Below are 16,168 nucleotides of genomic sequence, written 5' to 3' on the forward strand. Positions count from 1 at the left end.
CAAGCCCCTGTGTGCGCGGCACTCTTTCTATTATATAAATATCAGTCTCTCATTCTAACTACTCCCTGGTTACTAAGGTAATTTGAACCCTAGCAACCAGATAACTGCTGAAATTCCAAACTGGAGAGCTGCTGAACAGAAAGTGAAATAATGAAAAAAACCACAAATAATAAAAAATGAAGACCAATTGCAAATTGTCTCAGAATATCACTCTCTACATCGTACTAATAGCTAAATCGAAGATAAACAACCCCTCTAAAGGGGATCTAACACCAGTTTAATACTGACTAGCTGCTTTATCGCTCGACTGCCAGAGGGTTAAATGACTGATTTGGGGGGTGTCTCTGCAACACTGCACAGTTTCTCCCTTGTTTTGAGTTTAGCTTTAAAAATAAAGCAGTCAGAACTGAAGGGTGTAAAAATATCTACAAAAAAATAAAGAGAAATTGAAGAAAATTATGAAAGTACTCTTGAAAAGATGCTCAGCAGTTCAACTTTGTTTTTTCGGGCATGTTGAGATCCCGTTTAGGTCAACAGCGTACGCTTTGTGGCTGCTGCAATACATCTAAATAGCTTGGGAGACAGATGTATGACTAAAGAATAATCTAACAATGTCCCCCCTTATGATTAAAAAGTAAGTAATATATAAAAGCACACATTTACTTACTGAAGTTATTAGTATAATCGTTTAGCACTGAGAACAGTTGTATTTCTATGCGGCACTGTACTTTGATATCATTAGCCAGAGATAAAATACTTCTCCCTGAAGGCTGCTACGTTAATCAGTAATCTTCCTGGGCATTCAGTACTGGGCTGTGTCAGCAAGGCCCTGTTGTTTTCCCCCTACAGTCATTAAAACTACAAGTTTTGCCATGGGTGGTGGGAACTGTAGTGAAAAGAAACAGTTGGTAGTTCTCTATATCATAATGTAAAAACATCCAAATTGTGCACAAGTAGGGCCTGTTGGGGGACAATGGGAGCTAGGGGTTGCAAACAGTCTGCCAGAGTCTAAAGATCTCTGTTAAAGGGCATGAGATCTGAAATAGCAACCGATATTTGAAATAAAACAAAAATACACATTTTAAAAATGAAGAATAGATATTATATACGAGCAGTTAGCAATACGAGATAGCCACAACAATTCACTGATCCAGTCTATATCACTTGCAATAATATGTACACAGAGTCAAACCTGACATGACCAAGTAAATATACAACAACCAAATAAGACTGGTCAGAATGAGCACAAGCAATTTTATTGCTGTAAAGGAATCAGTGCAAGCAGGCAGAGAGCTGCTGATCCAAATGGCAGTTGGATAAATGAGGAGGAGGTCCCAGGCAGCCTTTCTCCTGCTTCTTAAAGCCTGACGCTTGTAGAGGTTGAAGACAAACTTCATTACCAGTGGCCGGGTTTGGATGCACATCAGCTATAAAAAAAGCCAAGATCACCTTATACCATCAGCTCACCAGGGTACGTTCCTTTATTTGATATTTTTTCATTTAATCGCATGCAATTTTCCCATTTACCTTTTTAAGAGACCTATGTTTAAATTGAACCAGATACCTATAATAAATATTAAGAAGAATGAAGCTTTCCCTCTATAGTACAAAAGAGAAAGTATAATTGCCCCTTTCTTTATTGTGTATAAATTTGTGACACTAATCTCCCACTTGTGCTCTAAGCTGATACCTTCCAGCACAGACCAAGAGATCTTAAAATGTCATATATTTTTGCTTTTGAACATTAGATCATGTTAAATCATTATTTCTTTTTCCTCTCCCATCTGTCCTGCCAGCTTATCTGTACAACCTGTTTGGTATAAAATATACTTTTAAATTACTGTAGGAAACACACTGACTGCATGAAACATCAATGCATTAGTTAGTTCTACCCCTGCATTTCCAATATTTAACTTGATTTCGTTTATAATCCAGCACTCTTAGGGAACTGCATTCTTAAACATATTCTGAAAATCTATATGAACTAAAAAAAACTACCTGAAACATTTTCACTTTCTTACTCTTTTTCTTTTTCAATTCATTTTTATATGTTTATGAAGGTTAATTTAATTTTTAAAATAATTCCACTTTTAAAGAAACAATTTCATATCCATGAAGAATAGATGCTACAAAGCCGGAATGTTGCCTTTTTGGGGACTGCTCCAGGGTGGCCCCTTAGACCCTCTCTGGGATCACATATTGGCAGGTGGGTAGGGGTGCTACTTGTGCTAAGAATGAACTTTCAGCAAATCAAGAGCTCCCATCCCATTCTATTCAATTCATTCATCTTGCAATGCATCTTTTGAATGCAACCGCAAAATGTCAGACTTGAACTCCTAGATACTTGCACCTCGAAAACTCACTGACCACTGATTTGATTCCAGAGAAGACTTGGACTAACATAATTTTGAACAGCTATACATGCTATTAAAACTAAAATGTGAACAGGTACATATGCAGGTATGTGTTATATGGTTTTACCAACTGGATAAAGCGACGTGTCATGCACTGGCTAAGCTGGGAGCTGGACAATCAGGTTTTTAACAGCCTTATAACACTGGGACAATGGTTCTTCAGATGCCTATCCAGTTTTCTGCACTAACGACCAGGAGAATTATCCTGCGTTGTTGGTAGTGTTGGTGATCCATGGGTTGCCTTTTGTTATGTCTCCCAAGTACCCATAGATGTTATGTACCTGCTCCTGTGGAGGAAGGGGGGGGGGATCAACTCCTGAGGACTTTACAGTGGCATTCATAAAAGTACATAATACCAGGATATTTGGAACTTTTTGGACATTTGAACTTTTTTCTAAAGAGCTGAAGCCTAAAATTAAAATTATATTATATACAGGTATGGAACCCCTTTATCTGGAAAGGCCGCCTCCCATAGACTCCATTATAAGCAAATAATTCTAATTTTTGAAAATGAATTCCTTTTTCTCTGTAATAATAAAACAATAGCTTGTACTTGATCCCAACTAAGATATAATTAATCCTTATTGGGGGCAAAACAATCCTATTGGGTTTGGTTAATGTTTAAATTATTTTTTAGCAGACTTAAGGTATAGAGATGCAAATTACAGAAAGATCCCTTTTCCAGAAAACCCCAGTTCCCGAGCATTCTGGATAATGGGTCCCATACCTGTACTAAATTATAGTTACATACAGGTATAGGACCTATTATCCAGAAAGTTTGAGACCTGGGGTTTTGCAAGTAAGGGATGTTTCCTTCATTTTGATCACCATAAAAATCTAATAAAAATTCATTTAAACATTAAATATCAGAATTATTTGCTTATAATGGAGTCTATGGTTGATGGCCTTTCCGTAATTTGGAACTTTCTGGATAATGGGTTTCTGGATAAGAGATTCCATGCCTGTACAGAGAAAAAAGGGAATAATTTTTAAAAATGTGAATTATTTAATTATGGGAAATAAGCAATCCCTAATTCAGAGCTTTCTGGATAATGTATTTCTGGATAGGGGATCCCATACCTGTACTAATAGAAAAGATGTTGTTTTAGAATGATTGTGTGGGGGCAGAAATTTGTGCAAAGACTGGTAAATTCCAGATATAATATGTAAATATATCACAGAGACAAAACAACTGTTCTGCAATCCTTAAATAACCCCTTGGCTGACAAAAGTATTTAAACAGGATAATCCAATAATATTAATGTTTTCCTGAAGAATTTCTAACCAGAAATACATGCAAGTGAAATGTAACCAATGAAGGCGCAAGGTTTAAAGGAGTAAATAATTTGTGTTTTTTGCACTAAAACTTGATTTTTTTCATGTAAAAAGAAACATTCAGATCTTTTAGTAAATTACAACATTTATGGTTTTGTGGAAATGAGTTTATTCATGGATTTAAAAACCCTAATACCATGAAAATCACAATGTTAATAAATCTGCCCCTAAGTATACAGAGCAATAGTATACAGAAAATATTTACAAAGAAATGAACAAAGACTTTTTTACTAACAATTCCTTCATGCGCCAAAACGAGTTTCTTTAAAGATAATGTGTAACCCAGTATGCTGTGCATGGAGGTTTGAAAAGGAGCCCCAGAAAGTACGTTAATGTGTAAGTAGGTTGGTAATACATAAGCCGTGTAACTACTTCTTCCATATTCCAATAAGTAACCTGTACACCCTCGCAAACTTGCCAACAAATGCTCATTTACATGGGGTGCTGCTAACTGCACCAGGCTTACAAGGAACTAGAATATTAGGGCAAATCCCTTTTAATACATTTTGATTGCTGAATAAAAACATGCATTAGAGCAATTAAAATTAGATTTTTAGTTATACTATTTAGGTATAACGTATTTAAGGTTGCCAGTCCCGTCAAGGCAAATCTCTTTGGTAAGTCCTAACCTCCTACTGCATGTCACATTCAATTGTCTGACTGGGAGACGGGTAGTCTTCTCTATTGGGATTGTACTGGGGACTATAGGTAGTCTACTCTGTGGGGACTGCACTGAGGACTATAGGTAGGCTTCTCTATGGGGACTGTACTGGGGACTATAGGTAGGCTTCTCTATTGGGATTGTACTGGGGACTATAGGTAGTCTACTCTGTGGGGACTGTTCTGGGGACTATAGGTAGTCTACTCTGTGGGGACTGTTCTGGGGACTATAGGTAGGCTTCTCTATGGGGACTGCACTGGGAACTGTAAATAGTCTTCTCTATGGGAACTGCACTGGGAACTGTAAATAGTCTTCTCTATGGGCACTGTACTGGGGACTATAGGTAGTCTACTCTGCGGGGACTGTTCTGGGCACTTTACCAACAGGTGCACACATTAAACACAATCTTATAAAAATATTCAGTGTTTTAGTGTGTCCGTGTGTGTAGACATGAAGGAATTAAATAACTTGAGCTTCTACCAGTGTTTAATGCATCCCTCAGTTTGCCATACATTTCTACAGTCTCTTACCAAATACTGTTAGGCCCTTTGCTATCTTCCATGAACCCAGAAACAGATTCTTGGCACAGTATAGTAATTGCAGGTTAGCCAGGCATTGGTATGACCCTTTGCAAGGAAGCCCAGCAGACACACGGTTAAATGAAAGTGTTTGTTACCCTTTGCAAATAACATATTTAGTTAATTATATAAGTGAAAAGTAGGAATCCAACTTTAAAACACATGAACAAAGAAAATAGTAATTGTGACACGTGGAAGTATTTGGAAACCCTTTCACTTGTCCAGGGATAAACACAGTTTTTGCAAGGACCCTGACCCTAATGACATCATCAGGCCATTAGGAAATGTCACCTAACACTTCCAGCTCACATTGGCGCTGCTCAGGGCTGCTGCTGGCCAAATGGGTGCCCTAAGCACAAATTCACTTTTGTGCCCCCTCCCCCAAATATTACGGAAGTAAAAATAAAATAATAAAAAAAAACACCTACTATGACGTCACACGTACCATGGGGCGCAACCTTATAAAAGGGCCTGTCACCGCCGCACAAGTTGCAGAGCAGCAGAAGAAGCCAATGGTAGGGTACAGCCAGCGCATCTTGCTGTGCTTGATAGTTCAATGAATGTCCCGGAAATGCGGGACATTGATTGAACTATCCGGGACAGTGGGATGCGCTATAAAAACCGGCGGGGGGTATTTTATTTTTTGAACAGCTGGGATGGTGCCCCCCTGGGAGTTGGTGCCCTACGCAGACTGCGTACTCTGCGTATAGGGAGCGGCGGTACTGGCGCTGCTGCCAGTCTAAACTCACATTTTGATAAATCTGATGGAGTTGTTGGAGTATGCGACTTTACAGGCACAGTCTGAGAAACGTGAACACCAGAAGGTACAGGTTTAAAATGTTCCGAATTGTGCAATATTATATGGGACCATGAGGAGGCAGCAGAGGCTCTATAACAACGGCATGCTTGGTATTCAAAGGGAAGACGTTCCAAGTATAAGTTTTCAACATCGCTTACCTTGTCATTTAGTATTGGAAGCAAATGGAATGGTTATATACCATATTATTCAGACTAATGACAATAACGGTTTACTTTGATCACATTTCTTCAAGGGCAATTAAAATACTGTATATAGTTACAAAAGTAAAAGCAGAGAGAAAAATTAATTATGCATTAAGCTAGCCATGCATATGCTGATTAAATGGTTACCTGCTAATATAACTGTAATTTATTAAAACACCTGAATGGCCAGATTGCATTGATCCAACAGATAAATTACTTGGTGCGTGTGTGGGCAAGTACAGTCAGTGCAAATACTGGATAGACAGACACATTATATAAATCAGGAAAATTGGCTGGTCTCTATGCATTTTGGGCTAATCAAGGCCCATGTAATGGCATTAGATATGAATTAGGCAAATCACTAGGTACAAATAGTGAACATTATGCAGTTTGTAAATGGGTCAGACTGCAGAAACGGGTTGTAAGGTTCTGCTTTCCTGTTTCCATCTTTCTTTCGTTTTTGTCTCGCTCTGCCTTCTGCATTGCAGAAATACCTGTAAAAAAACGTAAAGATGGACGTATGTTCCACAGAGGAATGCATGATCATCTTCAATTTTTTTCATTACCTTCCAAAGAAATCAACCGTTTTCAGTTGGGCAGTGGGCTGCATGTAGTAAGCTGAGCCCAGTTTGGGTCAACGTAACCCAACAGGGCAGCGAGCAGATGAAATTGCCCAGCATGGCAGCATGTGGGGCCCACAGTGATTTTTCCCAGTATCCTGGTGGGACAGTTCAGATGAATTTAGCAATTTGCTTCTAATGAGGTATTAGATCTCAGCTGCATGGCAACTCTGCATTTTTATAGCAGGTTCACACAAAGGTACACTTTTGACTTTAGTACTTTCCCCTACATCTCTAAAAATGGGTGTTTATTTAGCCCATAAGCTTACATTTCTAGATAAAATAAGTTTGTGTGTGTATCGTGTAAATTCCTAATTATATAAATGCCTACAAAGAAAGTAGGAGCATTGTGTGTTGCATTTTATCAACAGACTGGGCCAAGATGGCTGAACTCACTGAACAGAATTGCACATTCAGTTCATTACTCCCTTCCCTAAGCATGTCACTTGCCCTCCAAGCTACTCTTTAGCACACATACAGTCCTACTAATGTTTAATCAAAATTGCAGAGGCCAAGAAAAATCATGGTGAAGACTGTAGCTGTTGTTGGGGCTGGAGCCAGTGGTTTGGCTGCCATCAAATGCTGTGTAGATGAAGGTCTGGAACCCACATGCTTTGAAAGGAGTGAAGATATTGGAGGACTCTGGAGGTACAAGGCAAGTACAAATGTATAGCCCGAGACTGTTCATGAGAAATATAGACCTATAATAGGCCTACTGATTGTTTCTACACAGCTGGAGGGAGATGCAACTCAAGTGCCATGATTTTTGCCTGTACCTGCTTAGTACAGTACTATGGATTATGTGGGTGCTTTATAAAGATTCATTACTAATAATAACATGCCTTTTAAATGTGTATTTTTTATGAAGCAGTGATTTCTTTTGGTCTCTTCCCTTCCTTCCAAGGCACTGGTCATAATTGGGTTGAGATGAGAAAATCACCTTGGTGGAGAATGTGGAGCATGTTTTCTGCTTGCAGAAACAGTAACGTGGATAATTTTATGTGTTTTTAATTCTAACAGGACAACCCTGAAGATGGACGGGCCAGTATCTACAAGTCTGTTATCATAAACACATCCAAGGAAATGTCGTGCTTCAGTGATTTCCCCATCCCAGATGACTTCCCAAACTACATGCACAACTCCAAAATTATGGAGTATTTCCGCATGTATGCTCAGAACTTCAGCCTGATGAAATATATTCAATTTAAGGTATTGTTCTTTATTTCTGAAAAATACATGTAAATCTTGCCTGTGTGAAGCTGTCACACTCCTGTGCTGGTGGAATATAACTTATCCTGAGAAACAGGATTCTGAGATATAAGTGAGCAGTGCTAAAATGACAAAAGTAATCCTGATGCTTGGGATGCATTTCCCATTTGTCATTAGCTAATGCCAAGAGATTTGAGGAACTTTGAACTACTGTAATGTTTCTGTTTGAAGTGTGTTTTGTTCTTTTGTGAGCTTAAACAGGACAAGGAAAGTCAACTCGGTTACCATAGAGGACATTGTGTTACCATTTTGTTAAACTAAACACTTTTGTGTTTTAGACTACAGTTTGCAGTATCACGAAAAGCCTGGATTTCCCCACTAGTGGCCAGTGGATTGTAACCATAGAAAAGGATGGAAAGCAAAATAAGAGTGTCTTTGATTCCATTCTTATTTGCAGTGGCCATCATACGTTCCCTCATTTACCACTGACTTCCTTCCCAGGTAAATACTCCTAATAATAATTAATAAGAAAACATAACTATAGGTTTTCAATTATTTCCTTTTTCATTAACTGTTTCTTTAAAACTGTAGCATTGTTTGTTCACTATTCTCTGCGTGTTTGGATTTAAAGATTTAACTGGGTGCTGCCATGGTGATTTTTCATCAGTCCTTATTTGTAGACTTCAATATAACCCCCCATAAACCAATTTAAAAAAACATATGATGCTTAGCAAACACAAGCAATATAGCAACTCCTGCCTGTGCATAACTGCAGATATTTAGAATGGAAGTATTCCATGAACCCAGAATGACTTTATTATTTACTGTCTATGTACAATGTATGGAAGTTAACAGAGTATATGTAATATACTCTGTTATATATATGTAATTGTTAGTATATGTTAGTATATGTTATTGACAACAAGTCATACTAGGAAAAGCAGGAATCTATACTTTGATGTAAAAGCTGTTTCATGTATGCCAAAAATGTCCCACCCACAAAAAAAACTATATTTTGCAAGTTTTAAAATTAAGTTATCTAGCACCAAAGCTAACAAAGAACTCTAATTTGTATTTCATGTTATGTCGAGTTACTTGATATTTTACTTATTATCCTTCAAGGAATAGAAACGTTTAAGGGCCAGTACATGCACAGTCGAGACTACAAGGGCCCAGAAGATTTTAAGAACAAAAGAGTCTTAGTGATTGGAATTGGGAATTCTGGTGGGGACATTGCCGTGGAACTAAGCAGGATAGCAAAGCAGGTACATGAGTTTAACAAAGCAAGGGAATATATAAGTTTCTATATATATATAAGTATATAAGTTATGCATCTGGCAGGGTTTCCTTCTTTTCCTGAAAAATACACCGGCCTTCCTATATTTTTGTTTTTTTCCTAGAAATAACATTGGCATCCAGTAACATGTTTACCTGCCACTGCTTTGCCTAATAAACTACTGACAATTATGAAATAATGCGGAACTGCATAGAATTCAAAACTCAAAACATTATAAACTGTTGTTTGGTCTGTAATGTCCATACTATGAATGCACAGCTGAATACAGTAAAGCTGCCCATACAGTGTGAGATCCTCTTGATTGGAGAGTTGACTAAACAAGTGGATCTGATTAGGCGCCCACATGGGCCAACTTGGGATTGCCCATACAGCAGGACCAGGTCCTGTTAATATGCCAAGGTGGTCCTTGTCTGATGGGATATATCTATGTATGTATCTAGCTTTAACTAGAACTCTGCAGGGAACAACATTCTGCAAAACACTGGCAAAAAAAAGTTATAGAATTTGCGTCACATCTTAATATCTTGGAGTAAGGTAAATGAAAAATTAAATAGAATGCCGGGGGAGTTTTTATTAGCAGGACTGTTTCAATAAATGGACAAAAGGGGCATTTGCCCTGGGCTCACTGGCACAGGGGCCAACCAGCAAACCCTTCATCTGCTGTAACTTTGGACTAAATCTGATCCCTCAGTTTAATCCACTGAATTATTCATTATTATATTGCTTTCTCATTTTGTAATTATGGTTTATTTGCTATTATGGCTGTCGGTCCAGGATGGTTCACATGGATCCTTCTTCTACTCTGGTAAACACAGGGGAAATTGCAGGGGGCCCACAAATTAGTAGCCCCCCCCCCCCCACCCTGCTGGTATACATTTTTTAAAAAGGTGGCAACTCTAGATGGGAAGTCTTCACCAGCGTCTGTGAAAGTCCCTCTCCCATGATTAGGGTGATTTTCATCAGGAGCCAATGAAATTGTAGAAATAAAGAGAACATACAAACTTGTGGCAGTATCAAACTCAGGACCCCAGCAGTGCAAGGCAGCAGCACTAACACCAGAAGCACCATAGTTCCTCAAGATCCAGCTGAATGCTCTCTTTGTTTGATATCTCTAGGTGTTCCTGAGCACTAGACGAGGAGCATGGATTGTGAACCGTGTCTCTAAAAATGGTTACCCACTGGATATTTTAAAAAGTCGCTTTGTATACCTGCTGAACAAAGCCCTGCCTTCCAGCCTGACCAACTATATGGCAGAAAATGCAGTTAACCAAAGATTTAATCACGACAACTATGGGCTCTTACCCACACACAGGTAGGGCCTCAGTACCCATTGGAAACAGTGACTATTATGAAGCCAAAGGTTAAAAATCTGAACTTACTGCTACTTTTGTTTAGGCTAATAATTATTCTATATAACTGGAGCAACCAAAGGCAATATCTAGCCTAGTGCTACCTCTCTAGCAAAAGACTGCTAAGCTCAATCACCCAAACCTTAAAGAGGACCACCACCTTATGATCAAAATGTTTTTTACCATATACATTAAACATTATCTGTGGTTTTTAAAAATATTAGTGTAACCCTTTCTTGGCACACTCACTTATTTTTGGGCTGTAACAGGAGAATTTGTTCTCTTTGACTTTAAAGATACTGGAAACTGGGATTCAGTGCAGTGCCTCCACCTAGTGGACACTAATGAACACACCTCAAGGGACTTCCACTAGGAATAATCACACACAGTTTTGCAGCAATATCAAACTTTATATAACTGTTGAAAATGGAAGTAAACAACTTTATGGATAACTGATTATCCTGCTCTGAGGAACCTGTGCAGTCTATCCACTGCTGGCACAGTCAGTCTCTATAGGTGCCCAGTCCCCACTTGGATCCGGATAAACCACAACCCCTTTTGTCAGTTCAGTCCCTTCCCCCAGGTAGCACTACCTGCCCCAGAGTACCTTCCCCTTTGAAAAGGTGGCGGCTCCCACGTGGCAGGCAAACAAGCAATACCTGTTCTCCCCAGGGGACACACAAGAGATTCCACAGAGGACTTTGTACTCCCTGGCAGCCCAGCAGACTCTTATCCTGTCAATCTGAACGCACAACACTTTGTACCGGCTGCTCACTCTGGATCTCTCTTTCAACACTGGCAAAAACAACAGGGACTCCCTTTATCAACTGCTGGGCCCGCCCCAAGATTTTTGGCTCCAAACCTTAAGCACACTTCCTCCCAGAGGTGCACTGCTGCATCCAGCCAATCGGGTCCCTCCCCAGTCTGTAGCTAGGCTGCATGATGTCACAGACTGAGAAACAGGGGACAGGGTTCTCTGATCCCCTACATTAGTAAATAGAATTGTTATTGAAAGCAGTATTTGGCTGTCTATATTATCTCCACATCTGGTTCTGACTTCTGAAACAATATAGCAGATGTCAGCTGAATAACAAACACCAAGAGAAGAACTGACTTATGCTACATTGTTTTTGCACTCAGAACCAGAGAACAGAAAGGGATACTACTTGCAATTACATTTGAAAATGACTTTAAAAACAATTATAAAACCAGTGATATTTTTAATAACTATTTATCTGAAACTTGCTGCTGAATAACTTCTCTCTCTGTTCGGTGCTTTTGATTAAGATTTTACAGCCAACATCCGACCCTCAATGATGAACTTCCTAACCGCATCATCTCGGGGCAGGTGAAAATAAAATGCAACGTGAAGGAGTTTAGGGAGAATGATGTTGTGTTTGAAGATGGCACAGAGGAGAAGGATATTGACATGGTTATCTTTGCCACTGGGTACAGCTTCTCCTTCCCCTGTGATGAGTCTGTTCTTACAGTGACAGAGAACAAAGTCTCTTTGTACAAATATGTTTTCCCTCCCCGCTTGGAGAAGAACACCCTTGCATTGATTGGGCTGATTCAGCCCCTTGGTGCTATAATGCCTATATCTGAACTTCAGGGTCGCTTAGCAACAAGAGTCTTCAAAGGTACGGTTTACAAAGATCTTTTGTATGTTACATATGACCAACTTGCATGTTAGTCTTAGTCCTTGGGCAACTGTTGCCTTTAGGCACAGTTTATAACAGTTATTGCTATTCAGCATTTGCTTCACTAATTTCTGACCATAGCAATGGCCCTGACTCCACACAAAAATGCTAGTTGCCTAGGTGGAAGCGCCAATGTGAAATCAGTTTTGTTGCAGGAATGGGTGACTATGACAGATGTTATAACTGCTGGTGGGCACACCAAGTAGTATTCTATAAGCACCACAGGGCAGGGACCTCCTTCCTTCTGTGTCTCTTAACACATGGCACCGAATATCTGTATATTTATAGTGCATATCCTAGTAGTGCTTTATAAATACAGTTATACATATACACATATATAAGCTGCCTTGTGTTTTAATAGTAATAGTGGTTGCCTGGTAAACAGCGTAGTGTGATTTATGTTTCGTATCTAATAAACCATGTAGACATTGCAGGACCTGAGCTTAGGGCGGCAGCTTTATGAGCACATCGCTCTGGTGCCTATATGAAAACAAAGCTCACAAAATAATCCCCCTGGCTCACTGCTGGAAACATTCATGCACCAATCGAGGAGGAAATATAGTGGCCAACTGACTGGTGCCTAGAGCAGCTCTGGTTGTACCCACTGTGCATTTGCTACCAGGTGGTTCTCCCCCCTATTTTTCAGTAATGCATTTTAGCCTTTTATATTGCTTTACAAACAGCCGGTGTTGGTGGTTTGTGTTACTATGTGATAAAACGTTTATTGGTACCTTAGTATGCCAACTGTGCCACATTTGTCTTGTGCATATTACTAAATCCCACTGTGTGACTTACTGTGCTGATAGACCTGTGGTACCATCATAATAACCAGATATCATTGTTTCTCATATTAATAATGAAGGATTTATATAACTCTCTCGTTGTTACCTATGCCTGTAAATTATAAAAATCGAATTAATATAGAATTTATATTAACATTAATTTCCATGTAAGGTACACAAGGAAAGATTGCTCAGTGCCACACCTAGCCAGTTGGCCACTCTAGGCAACCCGGCCGGATGCCCTGCTCCCCCCTGTGTGCACTGCTGCACATATTCACCCAACATGGGGATGGGGTTGGAGAAAGATGCATGGGCAGTGGCAGTACAGGGCCCAGAATAGGATAAGATGTACCCCCCACCATTGCACCCTAGGCACGTGCCTCTTCTGCCTACCCCAAGTTCCAGCCCTGATGATGTTTGTGCCTGTGAGGTCTCACTTGTATAATAATGGTACATTTCTTTAAAACACCCTGTGCAGGTTTAGTAAGGCTGCCCGCGGCACAAACCATGATACATGACGTGGCACAGAAGAGGCAGAAAATGGAATGTCGGTAGGTGTTTGGTGTTTGCATTTGCATTAATGTAGTGACAGTGCAGGACTAGCATGTTAATATGCTGATATGCCCTTTTACCTTCATTTCTACATACATGCAGGCTATAAATATTGGTAACTATGTTTGGGAATATATTACAATAATTAAATGAAATAGAAGGGTTACTCATGCCTTTATTAATTGTACCACAGAGGTTTCATACAAAGGAAATTCTAGGGAGTACAGACTCTGACATTAATGTGCACCCCCACTTACCCTATTACTATTAGTAGCTTTACATTTGCCCCAGCTGCCATAACCTTATATATTATTTAATTTACTTATCAATTTACTTTACTTATTTCTCTCTTATTTACTTGCATCCGCACATTCAGAATCTGATAGGAACATTTTGAAGATGGGCTGCACTAGCAGCCTTACATCTCCTATACTAGATATATTAGCTGTCAGTGTATATACAGGTATTTATTGTATAACACAGGGGTGGGCAAACTACGGGCCGCGGGCCACATCCGGCCCCTTGGCCTTTTTAATCCGGCCCGCCGACGACGCCAAGTCTCATCACGCGAGGCCGGAATTAAAGAGACGAAGGGGGCGTAACGCTGGCCTGGCCCTGCCCGCCCTGGCCCGGTCCGGCCCGGGGGTAAGTAAATGTGGCCCGTGAGCCAAAAAGTTTGCCCATCCCTGGTATAACATGTAGCCCAGCTAAAAGTAGAATCTAAAGTAGAAATATGTGTGTTCAGTACAAGCCCATTTACTAAAGATTTTACCCCTTTATAACAATCTTTAAAAATGTGAATTAGAACAAAGCAATATTTACAGACAGTAATATATTTAACATTCCCAGAATGCGTCATTCTTTATAGCAAACAATCACAAGTTATCTTGGGTTATGCTTGACTGGAATGAGGAAAATGCCTAGTAATAATTACTGTGCTAGTCTGCACCCACACTAGTAAATAAGTATATTGTAAAACTGTACAATGTTGGGTATCCTAGTTTATAAGTAAACGTATGCATACATGCATACATACATAAGTATGCCACTAACCTTCTTATTGATAGTTTAACTAAACGTTACTTAACGTGAATTTTTTTGTTTCCTGTTTCTTGGACTTTATTTGTTCCCTTACAAGTTATGTGAGGAGCCAGCGCCACACTATACAAGTGGACTATGTGGACTATATGGATGAACTTGCCAGTCTCCTTGGTGTGAAGCCCAGCCTATTTCAGCTCTTCATGACTGATCCCAAGTTAGCTCTGAAAGTACTCTTCGGCCCATGTACCCCCTATCAGTATCGCCTTATGGGCCCAGGCAAGTGGAGTGGAGCTAGAGCTGCCATCATGACCCAGCATGACCGCATCATTAAGCCCACAAAGACTCGAGCCCTTAATAAACCTTCAGGAGATAAATCCCTTCTGCACTTCATCCAACTCTGCACCATGCTGATTCTTCTGGTTGCTTTTTTTCCTCCCCTTTTAAAAATGTTAAACATATTTTCCATTTAGCAGTAAGGAATGGATAATGAAGGTACTGAGGAACACTGATGACACACCATCCAGTCTGCAGACAACATGAGAATGTAACATCCCTTTAATCTTAAAGTCTTTATCTGCCCCCACTGCCCCTCATCGCTTGCACTCCTCCTCTGGTCCCAGAGCACTGAGGAATTGGCTCACAAGGGAGTTAAACAAATCTCCTGTTCACCTATTTCCCAAGAGCTCCGGGAAAAACAAATGTGGCTGGGCAACATACCGCCCCTAAAATCACACCGTCCTAGGCCTGACCATTCATTATTGCCCCAGTCATAACATGTTGTAGCAGCCCCAAGCCATGGTGAACCCACTGTCATAGTAAAATCAAGGGTTTAACCACAGAAAAATGTAACTGGTTTATATAAGGCAACATCCTGGCAGTTAGTTCTATCTTCTGTCTGTCAGCTGATCATCTGCATGCAGGATCCCTTGTGATTTTCAGCCTTTTTTTTAGGGTTAGAAGTTCAGTCAGGTTTATTTTCTTATTTACTAAATATCAAAACCTAAAGGGCTAAAGGGTTTTTGCTTGGGTTTTTAGAAGCTGAAATTCATTGTATTACATAGGACATCAGTTTTTTTTCAAATTTTAGAACCGGACAGCCTTTAAAAAAGTGGGCAACCCTTGTCTATATTCTGCCTGATGAGTAAGCCCAATCCTTTCATTAAAAGTGTGAGATCTATTATACAGAAACCAGGTAAAAATAGCTCTGAAATTTCTCATTTTTGACTGATTTGCTTTTTCTTTCTGTAATAATAAAAGTTAACACTGTGAGTATCATAATATTTAAATGTTTTTCATTTATTGGCCAAGTTATTGTTTGGGTTTCACAAGGCTGCAAACTAAACAGACAGTTGAGAGCTGTACAGACCTAATAAAAACGGAACTGTTCTGGTCAAAACGGAACAGGTGGCAACCCGACTATAAGTGGAGTTAAAAACATTTTATTGTACAGAAATTTCTAAATCCAAGCGTGGCCATACACTGGCCGGCAATCGTCATGTCTGATTGGTTGGCAATACTAACCCATGATGTGACATACATGCCTAAGCAGCTGGCCAGTAGGATAAATCTTGGCATGTAAAACCAGTTTACGTTTGAGACAAGAGAATTAACAGTCTAACACCTGACTA

General features: G+C 39.7%; 1 protein-coding gene across 2 annotated transcripts; it reads left to right on the plus strand.

Moving 5' to 3' along the window:
* The first annotated feature begins 1,322 nt into the window (after positions 1-1,322).
* fmo5.1 (flavin containing dimethylaniline monoxygenase 5 gene 1) lies at positions 1,323-15,745 on the plus strand. Of its 2 annotated transcripts, none has more exons than XM_004913768.3 (9): positions 1,323-1,471; positions 7,119-7,265; positions 7,631-7,819; positions 8,158-8,320; positions 8,942-9,084; positions 10,232-10,428; positions 11,753-12,105; positions 13,426-13,498; positions 14,638-15,745. In XM_004913768.3, exons 2-9 carry the CDS (start codon positions 7,134-7,136, stop codon positions 15,008-15,010), a joined length of 1,623 nt encoding a protein of 540 aa, XP_004913825.2. In that variant the 5' UTR covers positions 1,323-1,471; positions 7,119-7,133; the 3' UTR covers positions 15,011-15,745. The 2 variants fall into 2 exon arrangements, with proteins under 2 accessions (XP_004913825.2, XP_002933817.2); XM_002933771.3 differs by lacking the exon at positions 1,323-1,471 and adding an exon at positions 4,147-4,366.
* Positions 15,746-16,168: the final 423 nt, after the last annotated feature.

This window comes from Xenopus tropicalis, chromosome 4 (genome assembly GCF_000004195.4).
Source record: "Xenopus tropicalis strain Nigerian chromosome 4, UCB_Xtro_10.0, whole genome shotgun sequence".
NCBI classification, from domain to species: domain Eukaryota; kingdom Metazoa; phylum Chordata; class Amphibia; order Anura; family Pipidae; genus Xenopus; species Xenopus tropicalis.

Bases quoted from the DNA above. Each gene is read 5' to 3' on its own strand.
- fmo5.1 (XM_004913768.3), top strand. From the start codon at position 7,134: ATGGTGAAGACTGTAGCTGTTGTTGGGGCTGGAGCCAGTGGTTTGGCT. The intron at 10,429-11,752 runs GTAGGGCCTCAG...CTTTTGATTAAG, and splicing joins GGGCTCTTACCCACACACAG to ATTTTACAGCCAACATCCGA. The intron at 12,106-13,425 runs GTACGGTTTACA...CACCCTGTGCAG, and splicing joins AGCAACAAGAGTCTTCAAAG to GTTTAGTAAGGCTGCCCGCG.